Source organism: Calypte anna, chromosome 7 (assembly GCF_003957555.1).
Source record: "Calypte anna isolate BGI_N300 chromosome 7, bCalAnn1_v1.p, whole genome shotgun sequence".
Lineage (NCBI taxonomy): Eukaryota > Metazoa > Chordata > Aves > Apodiformes > Trochilidae > Calypte > Calypte anna.
In genome coordinates, this window is record NC_044253.1 from 20,417,834 (window position 1) to 20,441,538 (window position 23,705).

At 34.7% G+C, this 23,705-nt stretch overlaps 1 protein-coding gene across 7 annotated transcripts in view; it reads left to right on the plus strand.

Moving 5' to 3' along the window:
- Nucleotides 1-23,705, plus strand: part of UBR3 (ubiquitin protein ligase E3 component n-recognin 3) — a 107,105-nt gene that overhangs the window by 35,825 nt on the left and 47,575 nt on the right. For 4 of the 7 annotated variants that reach the window (XM_030453989.1, XM_030453990.1, XM_030453995.1 and 1 more), the window contains 15 exons: nucleotides 1,682-1,768; nucleotides 2,346-2,411; nucleotides 2,500-2,589; nucleotides 3,272-3,400; nucleotides 3,481-3,533; nucleotides 4,193-4,326; nucleotides 4,803-4,888; nucleotides 6,267-6,408; nucleotides 7,924-8,020; nucleotides 8,602-8,743; nucleotides 12,474-12,578; nucleotides 13,451-13,624; nucleotides 13,807-13,836; nucleotides 15,218-15,678; nucleotides 18,919-19,007. In XM_030453989.1, the coding sequence (XP_030309849.1) occupies nucleotides 1,682-1,768; nucleotides 2,346-2,411; nucleotides 2,500-2,589; nucleotides 3,272-3,400; nucleotides 3,481-3,533; nucleotides 4,193-4,326; nucleotides 4,803-4,888; nucleotides 6,267-6,408; nucleotides 7,924-8,020; nucleotides 8,602-8,743; nucleotides 12,474-12,578; nucleotides 13,451-13,624; nucleotides 13,807-13,836; nucleotides 15,218-15,678; nucleotides 18,919-19,007 (1,885 nt within the window). The remainder of the gene's footprint in view (nucleotides 1-1,681; nucleotides 1,769-2,345; nucleotides 2,412-2,499; nucleotides 2,590-3,271; nucleotides 3,401-3,480; nucleotides 3,534-4,192; nucleotides 4,327-4,802; nucleotides 4,889-6,266; nucleotides 6,409-7,923; nucleotides 8,021-8,601; nucleotides 8,744-12,473; nucleotides 12,579-13,450; nucleotides 13,625-13,806; nucleotides 13,837-15,217; nucleotides 15,679-18,918; nucleotides 19,008-23,705) is intronic. The other 3 variants (XM_030453992.1, XM_030453994.1, XM_030453993.1) reach the window with 1 other exon arrangement.

Sequence of the window (23,705 nt, forward strand, 5' to 3'; positions counted from 1 at the left end):
TTCTATATGTAGTTATTCTATATAACTTTACATACGGAATAAATTGTAATCCGATTAAAAACCTGATAAATGTCTCTGAATTACTCTGCCTTTGTTCACTGGGAAATAAGATACAGAGGTCATCCCTAATGTGATTTGATGTTTATTTGTGTGTAGAAGTATACACTTCATTATAATGGGGCATGGAGTAATTTACAATTGTTTTTTCTAAAAACCTGAGGTAAAAGGCTCTTAGGTTCTGTCAGCTTATGGTCTCCTCGCTTAGAGTTGTTACTATACTGTAAAATATGTTATAGTAAAAATAAGAACCATCAGCTTATAGGAATACATAAAGTGAAAAATCTTTTTATTGTGAGTTTATGGTTATTTTTAATGAAAAAAATACTTATCCTTGAAATTAGGTTAATAAGATGCATAATAGTGTTCATGAGGCTAATACTGGAATTGAGCTAGGCATTGAAAAACATGCATGAGTAAATGGTGCAATTTTATGAGTTTAAATCAGGCAGTTGCAAAAGCCTGTCTGTGATATAAGTTATAGTGATACATTATGAACATATTGGGTTTTTGAGCTTAAATTACATTTTGAAAACTGACAACTGCTGGCTTTTTAAAATATTCCTTTTTAGTTTAAGGAGGGAAAATTCTGCCTATTGTTTAAGGCCTGTGTGATGACTTGCTCTGCCTTTCAGTATGTCAGCCATGTTGTCACTGCTGTGTTTGACCCCTTTAGTTATTCTCAAATCTGAAAGAATTTTAGAAATCTTACACCTTATTTGTTGTACTTGTTCAGTTAAACTTGATGGGTGGCAAGAGGTTCCAGCTTGTGTCCCACAAGGGAGGGAGTGCTGGCAGAGCATGGCTATCATAGAGGGTGGAGCAGCCTGATGGGTGTGTGGCTGTTGTATTTCCCGATGACAAAAGGTGTCTGGCTGAGCCAGCTGGCACTTGCAAGGCTTCTGGCTGGCCACAGCAATGCTGGCTTTTACATGAGAAGTGTGTCATACAGATCCTAAGAGTGTCAGGTTGGTCTGAAGTCTGTGTTTAGGAGAAAGAGATTAAAGGAAATGTCTGTATGAAGTGAGGCTTTAAGTTCACTGATCACAGTGGTTTAGCTCACCTCCCACCTTCCTTTCTTGCACATCACTGCTGGGCGTCTGGAGGGCAGTGTACAGCTCTAGTCTTGAAATGTATGAAATAATCTGCAGTGTATTATAGTTTTAGAGCATTGTTATAGAGTCATAGAAATATATCATTCACAACAAATTTTGCTTATTGTTAAAGGCAGTGCAATATTGTGTTATCATTGCACTTTAGGTGCATTGTATTAGCAAACTGTAAGGACCTTTCCATAAATAACACTTAAAGGATATCAGCCATTCTTTTTTGTTATGTGGAAAAACTTTTTTTTTAATGCTTACATCTCTGAATTTTTTGTTAAAAAAATAAATTAAACACCAGGATCAGCTGAACATTCTGAAGGTGCCTTAATTCTCACCATTGAAATTATCATATTATAGAGTAACAATAAAACTGACCTAACATTTACTGATTTTCATATGATGAGTGAATAACTAATGTACTGTAAAAATATTCCTTTAGGAATATTAGGTTTATTAGGAAAATGGTGACACTTAAAACTCTTTTGGCATGTGCAGTACACTGGTTTCTCTAACTGCAGGAAACACAGGAATACACACGGAATGTTGTCAGATACTGCCTTGAAGCACTTCAGGATTGGTTTGATGCAATCAACTTTGTGGATGAGGTAAATATCCTTAGTGAATGTAAGCCAAGTACTGTGAAAATCTGATTAAACTTCAAAGGTAGTGCATACTCCCCCACCCCCAGCTAAATAATCATTCTAGCTACTGATTGAAAAAGGATTGTCTTGCTGAAATTAGTTTGCTGTTGGTAGTTGAAATGTTGTCCCAGGATCCTTTATTTATAGAGTTTTAATTCAGATTTGCTGGTGCAAGCTTTAGCTTTTTGAGTCTTAAAAGCAGTGCCATTGATGTACTACTGCTCTGCTGGATGAGGCAGTGGCAAAACAGAAGTCTTTGATACGGTAGAGAGGAGCTGTTTGCCATTTAGAAAGCAATACTCTGTCAGTTCAGAATGTCATTAACTACTGAGGGTTTAGCAAGAGATTAACTACAGGAATCTGAATATGGGAAATTTCTGGATCATCAGAAAGTGTAGGGTAATGAAATAATACTAGAGTTGTAGAAGCCCATTGACCTAAGATATGCAGGGTTCTCTTCTGGGTACTTGTGACATAGACATTTTTATGATTGTTTTTTTGAAAAATACATGGTATTAAAATATCTTTATCTTACTTCCAGCCAGCTCCTAACCAAGTCACTTTTCATTTGCCACTGCACCGTTACTTTGCCATGTTTTTAAGTAAGGTAAGCACGTGTTTTAGTTACACAGAAGCTGGAAATTACATGTGAATGTGATTGTTTCAGTACAGGGTGTGCTTGTTTTTATTTCTAGGCTGTCAAATGCCAAGAACTAGATCTGGATACTATCTTGCCAGATCAAGAGATGCTGATGAAACTAATGATTCACCCACTTCAGATTCAGGTATGGTCAGACTCCTGACTTTGATGAAGATGTAGAGATACACAATAAAAAAAAAAGTTGACTGAGTTTTCTAACCACAGTCATTGAAATATATTTAGAAGTGTCTGATAAGAGGAAGTATTACTCAAGTGTGGAACATCAAAATAAGCAATATAGGACAATAGTAGCTAGAATAAATTGAGTAGCTAAGATAAACTTTTTTTTTTCTTTGTATTTCCAAAATGAAACATGGCATTAGTTCTCATACTTGGAGAAGTATGATGATAATACTCAGTGTAGCACTTTCAAAAGTGTAGGAGAAACCAGCCCTTTGAAAACATGGAATTGCATGTTTATGGAACAGTTACCAAGGGAGCACAAGTTGAATTGAAAACTGAATCCTAAAATTTCGTATTCTAAGTTGCAAATGCATTCAAGAATGGCTGCACTCTGCAACATTTTTAAAAATTTTTAATTTTATATTTTTTTGTATGGAAGTTGCCAGCAGTATGCTGTCATAGAATCATAGAGAGTTAGGGGTTGGAAGGGACTTCTAAAGATCGTGTCATATGTATGGTATCTGTTTCATAACCTTGTTCCTATGCATCTGTGTGATAGTGTAATGGTGATCTGATAATGTTGGACTGAATACCTGAATATCCCTGAAATATTTGTAAATTTGTATTCTATTTTACCTTAATAGGCAAGTCTTTCTGAAATTCACAGCAACATGTGGGTTAGAAATGGCCTGCAAATTAAAGGACAGGCTATGACTTATGTGCAGTCTCATTTCTGCAATTCAATGATTGATCCTGACATTTATCTGCTGCAAGTAAGTTACGTTTTCTGAGAAGCCAAACCAATGCTTGTTTACAAACTAGTGAGTAAAATTAATTTATTCTCTTTCTGCAGGTCTGTGCCTCTAGGCTGGACCCAGATTATTTTATTTCATCTGTTTTTGAAAGGTAGGATTAAGAGATGAATGCCCTTGTTTAATGTTATGTTGATTCATTTATGCCATGTGAGAGAAATTGCATGTATTTCTCTCATATTTTCAGTGATGAAACTATGCCTAGCCAAAACTAACTCTTACTGCAGGTGCTCTACTGAAAGAGGTATCTGAAGGCTTATCTTTAATTTTATACAGGATTTTTGTTTACAGCACACTAGTGAACAGACTTCACACATTTGTTTTCTGCACATTTTCAGGTGTTTTAAGTTTTACATGTGGTTGTACTCAAGCTTTCAGGATTTGCTAGCCTGAAGAAGTAGATAAATAGAGCTGCAGTAGTAAGAGAGACAGATAGGGTGTCTGGTTTTCTGTGCAGAATAGTCAATGTTTGAAAACAAATTAATTTGCCTTAATTTTTATATATCTATAAATGTAAGGTATTTCCATGTGGAGTAAATATCACTGTAGTACATTCCATAGGGAGTTAAATAAAAACCCAAATTTAAAACCAAGAGGGTTTTCATGTATGTTTTCATGTCATTGAATACATAATAAAATACATGTAATGCATTTTGGACTGTTGTAAATAGTATCCTAAGTTTATCAGAACATTTCATGTTGGTGTTTTAATGTTGGAGAATGATGTTTCTGACTTTACTCTTTGCTGTGCAGATTTAAGGTGGTAGATCTGTTAACCATGGCATCGCAGCATCAAAATACAGTTCTTGATTCAGAGCATGAAAGGTCCATGTTGGAAGGAGCCTTAACGTTTTTGGTCCTTCTGTTAAGTCTTCGTTTACATTTAGGTAAGAATCAGTGCTTTATCAATACTTACACGTAAATAACATTCCTGTTCATTTGTATTCAGCATTTAGTAGCTGCCATAAAGCTGATTAGCAATTTAGTAACTGAAAGCATTCAACACTTGGCTTCATTTTTGCCAGTTACTGAATTTTATTCCCTCATGAATTACAAATAGAAAAAATACATAGAAATGGAGAAAAATGGCTTTAGTGGAAGTGGCTGATTTGTGTATGTGGTCACATGATCTTCAGAAAGGCAGTGGTTTTGGTTTGTAATTGTCTTTTCTGGCTGAAGTTGTCTTTCATAACATTTGTGCCCCTTCCCTCCCTTTTTCTTTTGCTAAAATTTTATAGCACTGTATCATTACTTAAGATTAATGTTTGCATGAAGTTTAACTTTTGTTTAATGGCAAATGTAACCTGAATATGTGTCTTAAAACAATGCTTTTTAAATGTCGTTTTAAATTTTACTGTTCTAGGAATGACAGATGATGAGATTCTCAGAGCAGAGATGGTAGCCCAGCTCTGTATGAATGACAGGACACACAGTTCATTATTGGACCTCATATCCTTGGAATGTATTAACTAATGTGCATGAGTGGGAATGACAGGTACCTGAATAGTAGTGGGATTTTGGAGCTTGAACAACAGCTTACATAATTAAACAAGCTGTGTAAAGGTGTGTTTGCATATACTTAGCATTAGCAATTGGATTTGCTTCAGCTTTCATTTGTCTTACAAAATATGCAGTACTGTGCAATCGTTTTAAATTGGTTTTGTTAAAAATGCTTAAAGGTGCTTTTTATTATTTTTTCAACATTACACAGGTCTTTAAAGTGTAAGGTGAAAAGTCTAGTTTCCAGTGACATTCTAGGAAGTTTAGTGTGACCTTTGTCTGGATTTGAGCCTTTAATTATTGCTAAATCCTATGCCAGTATAAAAAGAAGCCACCCTTGCTATGTTGGATTTTGCTATCAATTGTTGAAAATGCAGATAATTGCAGTTGTGAATGCTGCTTTGAAATTAGGTTGAGATGCATTTGTTACGGGAGAAACTGTCTTACCTAAAGAACAACAAACTTTAGGAAGCCTTTCTGTGTAGTGATATGGTTTATGTCCTCAAACAGCTGAATAAAAATACTCAAATTTTTACTGTTGTCACTGTATTAAGCTGTGCAGACAAATTAAATAGCCTGCATATTAAATAGGTGGTTGAACAACAGTGCTTGTGATCCAAAGATAAAAATTGAGCATAAAAATTAGGAATTCATTGAGATAGGAAGAGATAAAGAGTTAAAATATGTAATAAGAATTATTATTGCTATATGAGCTAATAACTCAAGCACTTAAGTATGTAAAAATAAGCTAATCATGTAATTGAATCACTTAACTATATAAAATGAGTGAACCTTTTATACATGCAGTCACTTTCCATTAAGCAGGAGTTTCCTTACTTGTAATTGTTATGTATGATTTAAGGTAATGTCAGTAGGTCAACTAAGTATTGCTGCCAAAAGTGAGAAATAGACAATACAAGATGGAGAGTTATTTATTACTTTTATGGATACTAAGCTGTTTACTTGCTTTTTCTGCACCTGGCTGTAAATACAAAATATTGTTGAAGACAGACAAAATGTTAGGAAATAAGGCAAGTACAGAAACTTTATATACCCTACAGATGGCATTTTTAATTTCTCATTTAATATTTATCTCTTAAGCAATTGATTTGATTTTAAGAATATTAACATCCTAGCTAGAAGGCTTTAATTCACTTCATTAATAATAATTGCACTATAGCATCTGGAGCATACAGACCTCTTGTGGTAAACACAGGGCACTGCTGAAATGTAGCTTCTGAAATGCGTGACTGAAAATGTCAAGAGGGAAGTAAAGTGCTGTGTCCTGCAAGTAAGTTAACTTTGCTTTCCTTAACATAAACATTACATTCCAGAAAACCCCAATCCTAAAAGTGGAATTATTCCAGGGAGCTTAAGCTTTGAATCTGTCTTGTCATCAGTTGCTGATTTTAAAGCTCCTGTTTTTGAACCTGGCGGTTCCATGCAACAAGGAATGTATACACCTAAAGGTATGGTAGTTGGCATCCTTTTTTAGCATACTCAGTGGTAAGATGCTTAACCAGAGGGTTTTTTCTTCAAAAAAAACCCAAAACCAAACCACAGAAAAAAATACAGTCCACCAAACAACAATAAACACCACCACCACTCAAAAAAACCCAAACAACCCCAACAAAAAAAAACCCAAACCAAAACAAACAGCCCCTAAACCATATAAAACCCACAAAACTTGCTTCTTTCGTTATTGTTTATTGCTTATATTTAAGAGCATAGCTAAAGACTGTTACTGGTTTTTAATAATTCATTTTGCTGTAGAGTGAAAATGAGCTTCTCATATTAATCAAGTATCCTTAGTAAGCCAGGGAAGAATGGAGAACTGAAAAATTGTAATGTGTGTTTCACTGGTCACTGGTCTCATTCATGAGATTTTTAAAAAATTGGGTGTTCAGTATGCCTTAGAACACTTTGCACTAGTGAAGTGTCACTGGCAAAGATTTTTTTTCTCTGAACTTATCCACATTTCAGTTATTAAAGATACCTTGATGCATAATCCTTTCTTTTGTATTGCTTTTTATTACATTTTTCTCAGTCAGTAGTGAGAGTCTAGAACAAATTTCAGACTAGACTGGTTATAGAATGTTGCTCTATAATTCTACAATATTCATACAGTGCAATAATGACAGGTTTTTCCCCTGACCAGCTTGTTATCTAAATTGGACTCAACATAGTGTTGATACATCAAAGCAGAGGAAGAATTTAAGAACTCAGTGTTCCATTACTGATTCCATTTTCTGAGCAGCTATGCTCAGAATATGAATATGGGAATATGAAATGCTACGTGTGCTCTGGTTGTGCTTCAGCCTCACAGCTCACTGCACTTAATAGTAAAATGTCACCTACCTGTTAAGTAGGTCTTTTACTTCTACTGCAGTCTTTTACTTCTACTTTCAAGAGGGTCTGTGCTTAACAAACACCAACTGAAAAAGAACTGAGACCTTTTTACACATGTACTCAGAAATTAAGAAGGGCAAAACAAAATGTATACAAAAAGATGGTTTGGGGGCTACCTTTTCATGTTTCAATTGGATAAATACATTTACTTAGACTTTAAAATTAAGTTGTATTTAAAAACCAAAATTTCCTCCACATGGATTTCAACTGCTATTTTATCAGAAATTCTATTTTTATTTTTGTCTTGTAGCCCACATTGTATATTATGTTGTGGCGGAAAAGAAAGCTAGAAGATACTAAAATTAAGCTTATTAGAAGGAAAGATCTACTGCCCTAAGAGATTGCTAGTTTTTTGTTTTGTAGCTAAGAAAAATACTTCTGGTGAAATTTTGATGCCTTTATAAGTAGCAGTAGTTTTTAGTATAGTAAGAATTAGTAAAAATTGCTGCACTTTAAAGCAAAAAAAAAAAAAAAGAGAGAAAATTAAATAATTACAGCTAGTTAAGAAGATAATCTAGAGCAAGTTGTAAGGTTTGTAAAGAGAATTTTAACATATGATTTCATTTAAACAACAGCTGAAGTCTGGGATAAGGAATTTGACCCTGTCATGGTAATACTGCGAACAGTTTACCGTAGAGATGTGCAGTCAGCAATGGACAGATACACAGCATTGTAAGTTGGGATAATTTTTAGAATATAACATATTGTTGCATATTGCACACAAAAAATTTCTATTTATGCTGTCTGATAGTGTTAATCATGTTGTTGATGTTTTCAGGCCCCAGATTTGTCCTTGAGTAGATAATTCACAAATTTACAGGCATTATCAGGGGTTTGGTTAGCTTAGTCTGTTACTTTGTCATAAATGTCTGTGGCACAGCAGATGCTGCCTGTGGGTCACTTCTACAGATGGGAGATTTCTATGTTGGATATCTCACTAACATGGATTTGGGTCAAGTGAAAAGTTTTCCATCTCTTAGAATGAAAATGGTGTTCTTAAATTTGTATCAGTAATGAAAAATGGATTTAACTTTATTTATAATGGTCATTTAAATCAGTGGTAATGCACAGAAAAATAAGACTGAATTAATTTTGCGTATTTAGTGCAGTTTTTGTAATGCTACTTGAATAAATTAAATGGCTTAGACAATTCTAAAGTTGGTCTAAACAAAAAGAAGGCAGAATAATTGTCTTTAACAGTGGCAGTGTCTGTATTATTGCACTGGTAACATAAGTCTCATTTGTTTCAACAGCTTAAAGCAAAGTGGTAAATTCCCTGGGAACCCATGGCCTCCTTACAAGAAAAGAACACCACTACATCCTAGTTACAAAGGTCTCATAAAGCTTTTACACTGTAAAACCCTGCACATTGTGCTCTTTACGCTTCTTTATAAGGTACAGTCTTAATTCTCATGAAGCCCAGTATTTTACTTCCACTTTTTCAGAACAGTTCTTAGAATTACGATTATTTAAAATACATTAATTTGAGACTGACATCTGTAAATCTTTTTTTTTTCTGTAGGTCTACTGTAACTACTTTTCTACCATTTTAAAAATTTCATTGAATGTTATTCTGTATATACATACACTAAGTCAGGTCCCCAAGTGTATGACCCATCCTGCTCTGAGTAACCTTATCTCAACCATTAGAGTTGCCATTTGAATTATTTGAAAACCACAGGATGGTTTCAGAGAGCATGTTTGTGTAAGTGATGTTCTTTTGGCTCCCACTGCAGGGTTTTAGGGCATCAGCAACCTTTTCTAATATATGTGGCCTGGATGGCTTTAGATCCTAAATGGCAAATACATTTCATAGCTGCAGTTGGTTCCATCACTTCCTAGATACATTCAGTCTTTTGATAATGTTACAGCACTTGACTTTCAGGACTGATTGATGCCTTTAAATTGAGTTTGGTTTTGTCTTAAAGGCTGCCATTTTTAAGAGAAGTGCATCTTTTTTGAAGAGTACATTAATCACAAAATGGGACTTCAAATCTGTCTTTGTATGTGGAAGCTGCTTTGAAAGCAGTGTACTGCTGAAGCAGATGAGGGACTGTAAAAAGTGATTTGAGTGAGGCACAGTAGTGCTTTTCCCAGGCAATTTCCTTTTGTGATCTTTCAAGTGCTCCCCACCCCCCCTAAAGCTCTTTCTTGTTTTATTGTTAATTTTCTGTTGAATAGAAAATACGTGTTCTTAAATATATATATGTATAACTGCGTGGTGTTCACTAAGAGCCATGCTTATTCCCAGAGTTGTTTCAGCTGATTTCTTTCTCTAATGAAATATCACATAAGTTGTCAGTATATAATTAAGACGAATGAAGACTTTTTACCTGAATTCATTCAATACATTTCACCTCTATGACAGAAAAGGACTTTTCCAAAAGCTTTATATTGCTTACAAATCCATGGCCTCAGTAAAATATAGGTTTCAAAGATCTACTTTATAAATATGAAATATAAAATTTTTCCTGTTTTGCTACTAATTCTTCCTCCCTCATAATGGTGTGAGACATGTTATGGTGAAGACATTTTCCTGTGCAGGGACTATTCCTTTTGGAAACTCAGTAGTAAAATGATTGGTGAATGTTTTCTTTTGTCAGACATCTCGTTCCTTATCTTGCTGAAGTTTAACCAATGACATTTTTCATGCTCAATGCCAGTTCAGGCATGAGTTTTCAAGAACAAAGCAAGGACAAAATATATCTCCTTTTCCCATGTTTTAAATATTGTGTTATCAATGTTATTCAGATTATGGATCTGAATTTAGCCAAACTGTAAGCATTGTGAAGTTACTTTGTGTGCATGATCAGTGGCTGTTTATTTTGTTCTATTAACTGCTGAAGTGCCATGAAAGTCAGCCCCAAATCCTGTCTGTGGCCTACACCAGAGTTACCTAGAGCTTTGCCAGGAGTGTCAGTACCTTGTTCCTCAGTGATTTCCACAATTGTGGCCAAAGAAGCTGCTGTGTGCAGCGTTCAACTCTGCTTAGCTCTGCCCTGCTGCAGTGCCCAGGCTGCCTACTAAGAGTGAGGCTGAGTAGTGGGGAGCAGAGACTGGGGAAGAAGCATACCTGGAGAAAGTACTAGATAAGACAGGAGACTTAGAGGAAGACTGCCAAAGTTAAGGAGATCTTGGGATTATGTAGAAGATAAATTAATGTTTTGATGTGAAACGAAAATGGAGAATGTAGAAAAGGAATGCATCATTTTTACTGTCTTACTTGGGAGGGGGTTGTTTGTTTTTGTTTGCTTGTGTTGTTTTGTTGTGGTTTGTTTTTTGTTTTTTTTTCCCGCCAGTAATTTTTCTTATTTTATTAAGAAGCTTCAAGATCTTAAGTCTTGAGAATCTTAAAGTTTCTGAGTTGTTCTTTTAGCCAGGATGCCAAATACATTTCAGGCTGATTTATGTATGGTAGAAATTACATAGTGGTTCCATGGATTGCCTAAATTATGTTTTATCTGTGAAATTTTACTGATTTATGACAGTCTGTATATCTCTTGACTTCTGGGACTGGCTACAGGAGAACATTAAACTACTACATTTTATGATTTGACTTTTCAGAAGTGTTAGTCAACATGACTTTTGATTCTGACTGTCAGAACTGTACAAATACTAATTTTTTTAGTAGCCTGTCTACAGTGAAACTGGAAACATCTTTTCTCATCCACTTATTTATTAACTTGTAGGTTCTTTCCGTTTTGTTCCCTTTAAATCAGAATATTCTCAACCAATTGTCCTGGTTTTTAATTTGAGGAGCACAGATGCACTGTGCTCCCTCTCAATGCACTGAGAGTTGTGCTAGAAGAAAGATATGAGCATTTATTAATTGAAAGATAAGGCTATTTATTATTTGTAATTAAAAAAGATTATGTGAACCAAATTCCTATTAACCTTTCTGGTGTTCCCAGTTATCCTGGCATCACTTCTAGGACTAGGTCCTCATGAGGCCTTCTTATGACTGATATGAAAAAGGGAAGGCAGGCTGAGTGTAAATCTTTGCTTGTAACAGTACTGGTATCTCTGCAGCTTTGCCTGGCACTTTGGTGCTAAAGTGTATCAGAACTTGAACTAATACAATTTTAAGGTACAAGTTTGTTTGACTGGAAGGAGATGTGAAATCAAATTTTGTGGTGTTTCTCAAAGGTTAGGTTTTTCTAAACCTCAACATAACTTCTAATAATCTTAAAAAATTAAATTAAAATGGAAGTCTCTGAAGTTTATTAACCAAAATACTTTTTTTGTATGTTTGGATATGCTGAAGTCTTAATAGTCTGAGTGGAATGAAAATAATATGCCTTTTAAATACAACACTCCTGTTTATCCATCACATTCAAAATTATGTGTCTTATTTTGCAATAGTGTTCCATTATGATTATTGAGGAGCTATATTAATGTTATAACTCGTACTAATCTTGGCCTACTTGAAAATCTTTAAAATCCTGTAGCATAATCACTGATCAGAGCATTATTGGAGTATTCAGTCATGACAGGAGTGAAGTTTAAAGTATGTTACTGATGTTTCAGAGTAGGTATTCCAGGAACTTGAATAGACACTTCTCTGCTCTTGAAAATAATATTTTTCCTAACTGCATTTTTATGCATATGATAGGACTTTGAAAGTGTTATTGTGCAAGAAAAAGGAAACTATTTTAAATGCTAAAATTTGTGCTCAGTGTATACCAAAAATATACTAGGGTTACAAGTATTATTAAGGCATTCTTTCTGTCTAGTCTTTTCTTTTTAACTGATACCTGTATCTCATAGTACAGCTCTTTTGAGCACAGTGGTAAATTAAGAAAAGAAAATTAAATAACAAAAACCCAGACAAAAACCACGTATATGGCTCAAGACTTTCTACCTTTTCTGCTGTGGCTAACTTGGAACGTCTTACTCAAAAATAAAATTTCTAGCTAGTATATTGAGCTTTTTCATATGAAATTGTCTACTTTCATTACCTGACAGTTTATGTTAGAGATGTCCCTCAGATTTTTGGAAGTTTATTTTTTATTTTATTTTTGTTGATTTTTGTTTTGTTTGTTTGTTTTTTGTTTTGCTTTACTGGAGATTGTAAATGTATAAAAGATAAAGCCTGTGAGACGTGAATGTCTGTTTTTCTGTTTAGATGTTAATGGATCATCAGAATTTGTCAGAACATGTACTTTGCATGGTTTTGTATTTGATTGAGCTGGGGTTGGAAAATTCTCCAGAACAAGAGTCAGATGAAGAGGTAAGAATAAACCCTATGTTTTCCATTACAATACAAATGTTGTCTAATGATTCAATATTATTTAATAATAGATGTTTACTGAAATTAAATTTTTACCATAGTAATAAGAGTAAAACATTTATTTTTACCCAAGCAGAATACAACTAAGCAAAGAAAAATGAGAAAATTGCATACTGTTGTGGAGTGTAATATATTTCATTTTTCCACAGTGCCTGTATATATATATCTGACAACACAGATTAATTACATCTTTACTGTTCTGTAAATCAGGAGTTGAAATTGGGTGCAAAAAATTTTAAAATTATTAAATCTAAAGCTTGCTTAGATTTCTAGATTTTCAACTGAAATGTATCACCAAACATTTTGTTATTAAGGCTTTGTATCTTCTATAATATGTGAATTAGCCAAAATTCTAACTGCTTTTGATGAAAAGTTGAATATAAAAAGCAATTTTCTTTGTGAATACGGATTCCCATTTGACTTTTGTAATTTTTCCTGCTTTTTAACATTGCTTATACGATTAAGGACCTGACACTTTTTTTTCTGTTCTGTATTGTTCTGATTTTTTTGCATTAATCTTAGGTTGTACGTCTTTGGATTGCTCTGAGTAGTTCCTTTAACATCTGCTAAATAGCACTGATTGTATGTACTTGGTTATATTAAAACAAAATGTACTTATCAGGCAGCCAGTCCTCACAGTTGGCATCCATCATCATAATTTTTGAGTTTATCATCTTAGTGAAGTACATACTGTTCAACATATTGTTCCTATCTCATGGAGAGGTTATGGCTTCTCTAGTACATTTACAAAAACAACAGGAATTATTATAACACAACAGAGAAAGTGTGCTAAACTTTTTGTTGTATTTTAGGAATCTGCAGGTGGACAGGAGCGCTGCCATGATAGTTGGTTTCCAGGCAGTAACTTGGTTTCTAACATGCGTCACTTCATTAACTATGTCCGAGTCAGAGTACCAGAAACTGCTCCAGAGGTGAAGAAGGAACCACCTGCAAGTACGAGTTCTGATGGTTTAGCTTCATCACAAGTAAGCACATACAAATACCACCCATTTTCCTAGATTAGTTTAAGTTATTGCATCCTCTGGCCTTTTTTGTTAGGGTTTTTTTCTCCTCCTAAGTGTACTTATAACAGAAGTAGAATTTATTTCAAATAAAAACTCCTTCCAAATCATGTATTTAATGACTTTTTTTGTCCTCAATCTACCAGAGTTCAAGGCGGAAGAGCCTCCAGAGAGAGGTAGATCTGTGTGCAGTTTGTTCTCCTAAGCAATTAACTAGAAACATGGCTTTAATTGTGCTCACCTTAACATTCAGTGAAATATTCTAATTTCTTGTTTTCTTTTAATTCATGTTGCAAGGACTTATGCTTTTTTTTCATATTCTTGATAGGTAGTAGACTTTCAAGCAAAGAAATGCTTTGATAGAAGCCTTCTATCAAATATAAAATGTCATTTTAGCTTATTGCTTGAGCTTGGTGTTTAGGACTGTTTGTATTGCTAAGATATTACTAACATTTAATGCAGAGTAGTCTTAGCTTTCTCAAATCTGGGTAAGATTAACCCTACATTGCAAGTGCATTTGAAATTATTAATGGCAATTCTCTTTTTTACAAAGCAAATGCATAAATGGTGAGATTTTGAAGGATTTCTAGCTGGTAGATAGTATAATCTCTATGTCAGGATTGGTTTTGTATCTTTTGTGTACAGCACTTCAGATTATTATGCGCCAGATGTAGTGAAACACAATGGGCATTCATTTCCATATTAATATTAGAAAAAAGATCAAAATTTAGGTAGATGAGGTGAAACATTAAAACATAACAAAGGTAGGTGAGATGATTTGTCAGAATCCCATTTTTATATTTCATCTCTGAAGAATTTGGTATCTCTTGACTGCCCAGCTTTCTGAGTAAGGAGAGGGTAAGATACTGAAATACTCCAAATTTCCTGTTCAAAATGTTCAAGAAACATCTTTCTGCTATGGATTCAGTGTATGTGAGTTGCTTCCATGTACTCTTAATTTGGGACTGAAAGCAAGGGTGACACAGGACAGAAACATCTGAATGGGCACTGTCATTAATGTAACTGCACTCATAATCTCACGTGCCCTGAATAACAGTCTCTGCTTGCAGATATGGAGTACGTGGCTTCTGGTCTTGGCTAATAAATCCACACAAAATGGACAACACCCGTGGGGGTGTGTGGTCTCACTTTTGGGGGATTGAGTTACATTGTACAGCAGTGCTCATTAAACTTTAATAAAAATATTTAAATGACATAAAGATACCAAAATGCTGAATATTTCAGAAATAGTAAGGAAATACTGCTTGGTGAACAGAATTCTAAATTTGTCTAGAACAAAGCCAGTGGTTAGTTGTTTTGGTATAGATAATGTTTTAATTTTCTCTTAGACTTTTTATACAGCTGTGTACATCAGATCTGTATGAAAATGACATGCAGGGGTAGTATTTTGCTGTTCCAATATATTTGGAAGGGAAGAGGAAATCTAAAATGTTTTGTGGGTTTTCTCCTGGTTTAAAATATTTTCTATGGTTTTATAAATGTATGTTGCTTATACTTGTATTTTTGAAAATTAAATGTTGTCATTTTTTTCCCAAGAACTCCGGGACAGCTCAAGTGTTCAGTTTGGTTGCGGAACGTAGAAAGAAATTTCAAGAGATCATCAATCGGAACACCAGTGAGGCAAACCAGGTGGTTCGGCCCAAAACATCAATGAAATGGTCAGCACCTGGTGCAACTCCACAGCTAGCCACAGCCATTCTAGAAGTGAAGGAAAGCATACTGTCCTTGCTGATTAAATTGCATCACAAACTCTCAGGAAAACAAAACTCTTACTATCCTCCGTGGCTGGACGATGTGGATGTTTTAATCCACCCAGAAATTCCAAGATACTCTCATGGTGATGGCATGACGGCAGTAGAAAGAATTTTATTGAAAGCTGCTGTTCAGAGCAGATTGAATAAACGTATAATTGAAGAGATATGCAGAAAGGTGACACCTCCAGTACCACCAAAAAAGATTAGTTCTGCAGAGAAGAAAACTCTGGATAAAGAAGAAAGGTAACATTAAGAACATCGTAAAGGAGTGTTAGTAGTGCATGCAACATACATACAACGCTGCAGGGGCAAAGAGGACTGGGACTGGCAAGAGAAACCTGGGCAGTGTAATAGTGAGCAAAGAGAAGGTGACAGATCAAGCTCAGTTGATGTGGGAAGATTCAAACTTGCAAGTTGGGGGAAGTTAGGGAAGAAACAACTGGGTTGTCAGGACAGAAATGGTCAGTGGAGAGCAGCAAATAACCAGTTTTTAGTGAAAATCTCAGTGAGGGAAGATGGGGTCTTGAGAGTTCATAGAATGTAGAATAGGAGTGCAAATGTCTGGAGGGCACAGGTAAGACTGAGGCTGGTATTTGGGGGGTCTTATGGAGCCAGACAGAAAGGTGAGTTGGCTGGGTTGGAGCACTGGGAAGAAATTGATAATGGTTAGTGCAAGAGACTGAAACACCTCATTTGAAGTGAGGGGATGGTTAGAAGGTTGGGGCATTGAGAGTGGTGTGGTCAGATAGAACTTGCCACATTCACTTAAGTAAAGACAGAATGCAGGCTGGAATCAACAAGAATACACTTGAATGCTTATCCATACAGTATTTCGATGTATTAATGGTTTACATAACCAGCCTATATGGTTAAGGTTATGGATGTTTGGGTAGAAACATGCAGCTGTATCCAACTCAGTTTGTTTCTGGATTGCCTTTATTTATTCTTCTATTTTTATTTGTTTGAAAACAAATATCTCACTAAATTCTCCCTGATGTATCCAAGACCTATACTGTACTTCAAAATTAAACATAAAAAAGGAAGATTGATTTAATTTTTTCGTGTAAGTCACATACTTTAAAAAGTAGAATGTTACATACTGTAGAAAATAGAATTATTTTTTACTTACAAGTGTCAGTCAGTGGTTTAGTTTTCAACATCCCCTGTAAATAGTTCACTAAATGAGAGAAACAATGAAGGAATAGCGTGCAAAATTTTCTTTTAGAAAATGCCAGACCGAACAGATGCTTCAGTTAAAACAGCTATGTTTTGGTACATGTGGTACTCAATAGTGCTAGATTTATGTACAGGACAAATGTGGAAATCAATAAATTAAGTAACTTTTCATATAGGAAAGGGTAAGGCCATTCTTTTTTCCCTATAAAGGATGTGATATTTTCAAAGATCTATGATAAGCACTTCAAGTTTTCAGTTAGATTCTGGGGCTAACATAATGATGAAAATAAATGTTTGCAGTTCTGAGTTGACTGTTTCTTCTCCTTAAATCCTTAATGGTATTGGGGACCCATGAAGTGTATGAATGGACAGTGTGGTAACTTAAATGACTAATCTCATAGACTGACAGTCTATGTCATAAAGCTGCAGTTTTTACTTCATTTTGGTTGTTTTGTTTTACTTTCTCCTGCAAGTCCAGTTTTGTATTGGTGAAGATCAAGCAGATTGTGAGGGTTCAGTGTTCACCCTTTTTGGGTACTTCAACATATGCCGACAAACTTGGTATCGCCCAGGCAATACATTGTTGCCATAGAAACCAAAATACAGAGCTTGAAGAGAGCTTGAGCTGCTTGCAGTGTTTTTTCAATTGCAGTATCATACTCCCATGAGCCATCATGGAAAATTACTGAGCTGTACTGAATCTGTCAGAGTTTGTTTATGTCTTCTTATTAAAGGCCTCTATTTACAGTCACTCTGCTTTTAGTTAAGCCATATAGTGAGAAATTCCCAGGGAGAAATAAATAAAAACAGGTTTAATGAATGCCTTGGTATGATACTCAGAATATGAATCTCCAGGATTGTTGTAAATAGAAGTTATTTTGAGAAATGGTAGCTATACAATGTGACAGATAAATGAGGAGAGATACGTGGGTTTTTAAGGTGCCTTTAAGAAAACAAGTTAGGAGCTTTGACTTAGAAAGAGATCAGCTCAGGATAACATGTTACAGTGTACTAGCTGCCCTGGGCATGTAGATGCCTGTTCCTGTGCCAGGGCAGGGATAATCAGACAGTGCTGGAGACTAAAGAGCAACCCATCAGCATACCAGATGCCAAGTGATGTTTCAAAATCCATTGTTAGTTATCTGAATCATCTCTGAGTGGGGAAAAAGATTAATTGTGAATGCTGATGCACAGAGTTTGTAACTGGTAGAGCTTCCCCGAGTGCACTGGGCAAGTGCTATGTAAAGCCCTCATCTGTGGGGCACACAGCTCTTTGCCTGTGCCATGGGTTGAGCAGCTGTGGGAGGTTTGGTCATTTCCTCTGTAAACTCTTGTCAAAGCAAAAGATCCTTTCTTGGTATCTCAGGAAGAAGATGTCTGTTTCTTTCTTTTTACATCCATTAATATTCCTCTACCCACTGCAGTATGTATATATAGGCATTAGAGAACCCATACAGCCAATACAGATTGCTAATACAGTATAAATAGAAGGGTAGGCAAGAATGAGCCTCTAATGTAAATTCAGAGCCATGTTAAATGATGAGGAAAAAATTAGTGGCATTTGCTTGTCTCCAGGGAGATAAGGGCCTTCAGTTTGGAAGCAGTCTTGAGTCAAGGTAAAAAAGTTGTTGGTGACAAGTATCTGAGGTGGAGATAGGGGAATAAGAACCAGTACCAGAAGCCTGAGCTGGAAAATATATTATTAATAATTGTTTCCTTTGACATAAAACTTATTATCAAAAGTGAGGTAGGCTTGATTATTATTGTTTTAATATCATTAATATTACCATAGTTACAATAATAAATATTATTAATTATAGTCAATACAATAATAAATATGATTTTTGCATATAAATATGACTACTGTTATAACAAGAATATAATAATAGTAACTCGTAAACACTGATTTTTATTTAAACTTATTATTTGTACAACAGTTGGCATTTCACTCTGTTACTCTTCCTAATGTAACAGAAAAATAACTTCCAAGAATAAGGTATTGCTTTCTTTTTCCTATGACTCTATACCCCAGTCTGTTAAAAGATCCTTTGGTTTTTCAGAAGGGTTTTTTGGTACAGAATTTTTTTTTCTTTCAGGCTCAAAAGAAAATAACATGTCTTAAAAAACCCTCCACTTTTAAAGCAAGATATTCCTTTGCTAGGCTTGAAAATTAAGCGTTTATTTAGAGGAAAGTTTTAATTTTGAATGATATTGTTGTAAGTGGTGACTGTAATCAGCCTGACACTATAAACTATTTTTCCTTCATTATAAGTACTTCTTTTTTTCTCTCTCCCTCCTTTCACTCAGACGACAGAAGGCCAGGGAAAGGCAACAGAAACTGTTGGCTGAATTTGCCTCAAGACAGAAAAGCTTCATGGAAACTGCTATGGATGTTGGTAAGTTTTTGTGTGGTTGACTTTCTTTTTTTTTTTCTTTTTTTCTCTTGTTAGTACTAAGGGTTGTACTCAAACAGTTAAAAAAACCCAAAAACTTAAACCCCAAACAAATTACCCTCTCAGATTCCAGTGCTGTATCTACTTCACTAAATACTTCCTAAGAGGCTTAAAGTTGCATTTTCTAGGACAGATAATACTGAATACGTAATTGCAAAAGAATAGATTAAAATATCTTGAAAGTACTTAAAAGGGAACACATTATCTGTAGGACATAATTTTATTCCTATTTTTTCTTATTATGCAATGGATGAAATTATTAAATCTGTGTAGTGTATTTTAAATTATTTACCATTTAAAATAAAATATCCCAAACTTTGTCTTTCAAAGATGGCATTTTCTTTAATCTGTAATAATAAGACTTAAGACTTTCTTTGTAAAGCCTTTAATTCTGATAAGCTTAAATTTTTGCATTTTAAATTTATGTATAGAACTAAGGAAAGCATAATTTTTAGATCATCTGATGCTTTAAGTGGTAACATTGTATTATTCTATTTAAAGTGCAGGCTTTACAGCAGAATCAGTTCTTGTTTTTCTTGAGGATACATTTTTTCAGGTTCAGTTGAGTAGAGTGTTAAACTAGGGAGTGGAAAGTATTTTCATCATCTGGATTACTTCTTTGAAAATTAGCACTTTTGAAAGCCAAATTTTTTTCCCCACTCTTTCAATCAAATAACTGCTATGTGGTTTTGATTTGAGTTTTTAAGCATTGACTAAAAATATTTTGACAACTGTTATTGTAAAATAGTCTGTTTTAAAAAAATACTTAAATTCTTTTCAGTTTGTGTTGGAAAGATTTATTCCTTCATACTCATGAAGGTCTTGAATATACCAATCGCTGAAATCTCTTTAGCAACTTGATGACCAAATTTATGGTGTTTGGAGAGTGTGCAATACATATACATATCTATATATACCTGTCATGGCTTATTTGCATATATGCATATGTATGTCTTAATACTCTTGTGCTTGAATTATATAAACTATGTTTAAGGTAACTGCTTTGACTTGTGGATGGAGTATAGCAGTTAAATTGGTAAACTACACAGCATTTATTTGTGTGGCATACTTAGCTGGGAACATGAAGTTTTTACTTAACTATGTGTGTCAAATATTAAAAGAATCTTCATTTCTGTAGCAGGGAGACCACGGACCCTTGTGCTTTCGATTGTGCACTAAAAAGTTATTGGGCCTGCAAAACTTGAAAGTGTTTATTTCTTAGTATTTAAACTTCAGATAACTTCAGATATCTCAAGATAAAATGGAGTGGCTGTTGTCAGTTATACCAGGTCATGCACAGCAGTAGGTAGAATCAACTTAACAAGAGGCATTATCATAAAGTAATTTTTAATAAAGGCATTTATTGGCAACAGCTTAATAGAATCCCAGGCATTGTGCTAGCTGAATAATAGCTTAACCTTTTCATTCACTTTTTTTCAGTATCCTGTAGGTTGCCATGCTGTTTTCTGAGCTTATGATGAAAATTCACTGAATTTGTACTGTAGTCCAGTATTAACTAGCTTTTATGTTCTGACTGGCATTAAAATAGCTTGCAGAAAGGAAGTATGTGTTCCATTGTATTGTGTAGGATTTATTTAAAAAACTAGGTTAATTCTTTGCCAGGAATTTTTTTTTTTTACTTAAGTAATTTGGCTGCAAATGTGGCTTCTACATATTGCAGCAAATTACTGAAAGAGTTGCGAAAACTATTATTACTCTAATTTAAAAAAAAGATGTGGTAAAAATTCTGCAACTATTCTTTTAGGAATGAAACAATTTAAAACGAATATTAGTGCTTAATAGTCTTACCCTGAGTTATATCATAGCTGTTCTGAAAAAAATCATTTCATACTACAATCAGTCACTTAAAATGTCTTCCCTTCTCACACATTCAAACACACATTCAATACCTGTTATTTTTATTATGGGTTGGGATTCAGCAGTAGGTTTCCTTCTTAATTTTGATTGTTTGTTGTAACAAGAATGCAGGGATGGTGAGGCCTCAGTTGTCACTGATCCAGTTGATGTCACTTGAGCAAATTATTATTGTTGTAATCTTCATCAGCTTTTAGAATTTATGTATCTATTAAATGTGGGTTTAATTCAGTGGTAAAATATAAGAACTGGTGTTATTGATTTTGGGTATAGCACTTCAAAAACTTCGTGTTAGTTTTATCTTGACACTGTAAAATACAGAAAATACCTTGAAAATAAGTGTTGAGAAGAGAGTTGAAGTAATGGAGAATAGTTAAAGTTGAAAGATCATGTTATTAAAACCTCATAAACTTAATTGTTTCCAAAGTGTTTATTAAAGTGCATAGAGTCATTGAGGCATTTATCTTGTTCGATTGTTGGGATGCTCCAGTGAAACATGGGTTAAAGCAAAGATACTCAATGACATGTTCATTTTTCAATGTTAAGCATGTCTCATTTTACCAGCAAAAATATTTGTTTGAATTGGAATTCACAAATTAATCTGAGATTATGAAAGTCAAGGTTAAGGTTTTCTTGCATATAATCACTGTAGAAAGAACTATTATTTAGCCCCTTCCCTTTGTGCCCCGTTAGTTTCTGTTTATATTTTGTGCATCTGAAGAACTGCAATGCCATTCAAGCTTGCCTGGAATTAATTAAGTGAAATTCAGAAACAGTTATGTTAATCAACTAGGATGGAACAGAATCCACTGTCTGAAGCTGTTTTGACTGCAGGACAAATGTGAAAAGCAGAAAAATAAACCAAGAAACGATTGTAAGAGCAGCAGATAGAACTCTTTGTATATATGAAGAGAATGTCCGAGGACTAAATAATGTTGTCATACAGTCATATTCAGTGTCAGCTCTGTAGGTCTTCTAGTCTCCTAATAAACGCTACTTTTACATCTTTGTTTTTAGAACACTAATGCACTGTTTAGACTATGGTTTACCTGTTGTGATGTGGAACTCCGTGAAAGAGATTTTTGAAACTTCACTGCCTTTCAGGCAGAACTTGCTAAGAATAAAAAGAAAGCTTTTTGCTCCAAGTTAATGGAAGCCTGAGAAATTACAGTGATGTTTGTAAAGATCTATCTAAGTTTTATCAACATGAAATACTAGGATTCATAGTATAGGAATCATACTTAATCATATGTGAAAATTTGTAAATTGGTTAATTTTTAAGTACAAATATTAAATATCTCATCACCTTTAATAGTTATATGTCTCTGAAGTTCCCAATATGTTGGGGTTTTTTTGTGGGGTTTTTTTTCCTTAAAGCTTTGTGATAAGCATGCATTACAGTCTTTGTTTCTTTCTGATGATGTGAATCTCAGCAGCACTTTGTTTTGTCCTTCAAGAAAACATTTTTTTGAGTTAACAAGAAGAGCAGAATTTTAATGCAATGTGACATACATTTCCTAACACTCAATCTTCAGAACCCAGAGAGAAAAATAAATTAGGTACTGATCTCATGGGAATATATATGCTGGGTCAGGGCAAAGAATATTGTTATACTGATGGTTGGTTCAATGCCACAGGGCCAGTTTGACACACAGTGTATAGAGCTGGAAAAATGTTGACTACTTTCAGAGAGATTATGAACTATATTTACTGTGTTTACAGAGCCCTTTTGGTTCTGGATTTTGCTGGGTTGGGTAGAGAAGGGGAGGAAATCTTACTCTGGAGAGCACAGATTAAATTCAGGCAGCAATGCATTCTGTGATAAAACACTGGTAGATTTTAGCAGTCTAATCTGTATTTGCCAGCAAGAAGGAAGTGCTAGCAATTTGTGAATTCAGGTCTCTCACTCCTATTGATATAAAACTAAAGAAAGAGCTGAATAATAAACTTCTCTAAAAACCCATGGGATTGATAGTGGTCAGCATCAGGATAGGGATCTCTGGCTTTTCCCAACAACTGATGGATGTGGAATCTGAAGGGCTGATGGTAAAGGAGCACATGAAAGCATCAGGGAAGAAAGGAGCAGGAAAAAAGGTTTAGAGCCTCCAGTCCTGACTTTATAGAGTATGGGCAGGAAATGGAAGGGAATACTGACCCCTCGGTCTTCTGCCCCTCTCGGTTCTCTTGGGTGTCTTAAATACCCTCTCTTTAGGTCCCCATATTGGTACAAAAAATGAGCCTATCCTACTCAAACCATGGCACTTAAAAAGTGATGCTTCAGCCTAGCAGCTAATGCCACCATGCTCCTAGTGTCAGCAAAAAATGCTGGGTTTTGCATCAGTGGAAGCAATTAAGGAGACAGATTATTCTTCATTGTTAATTGCAACTGATAGAGCTTTGGTTACATGATGGTGTCGGTGATTTGGGGGGGAATAGCCAGAATAGGAGAAATTTTATGTAATAGTACTATCAGTCTTTAACTATAAAGACTTTTCATATATATAGCATATATATAATAAAAAGCATATATAGTATATGCTATATATGCGATATGCTCTAATCTCTTTTTTTATAATAGAATCCTGGGAGATAGGAATGTTATCTCGCAGTTTAAAGATTGTTAAGAAACTATATTTTAAAAATCAAATTAATAAAATAGCTTTGCTACTCCAGTAATTTTAAATAAATGCTTCAAGTTGCCATGGCAAACAGAAAGCAATTCTTCATGTGTGTAGCTTGCTTTCTGTTTTCCAGACTGCCACTAAT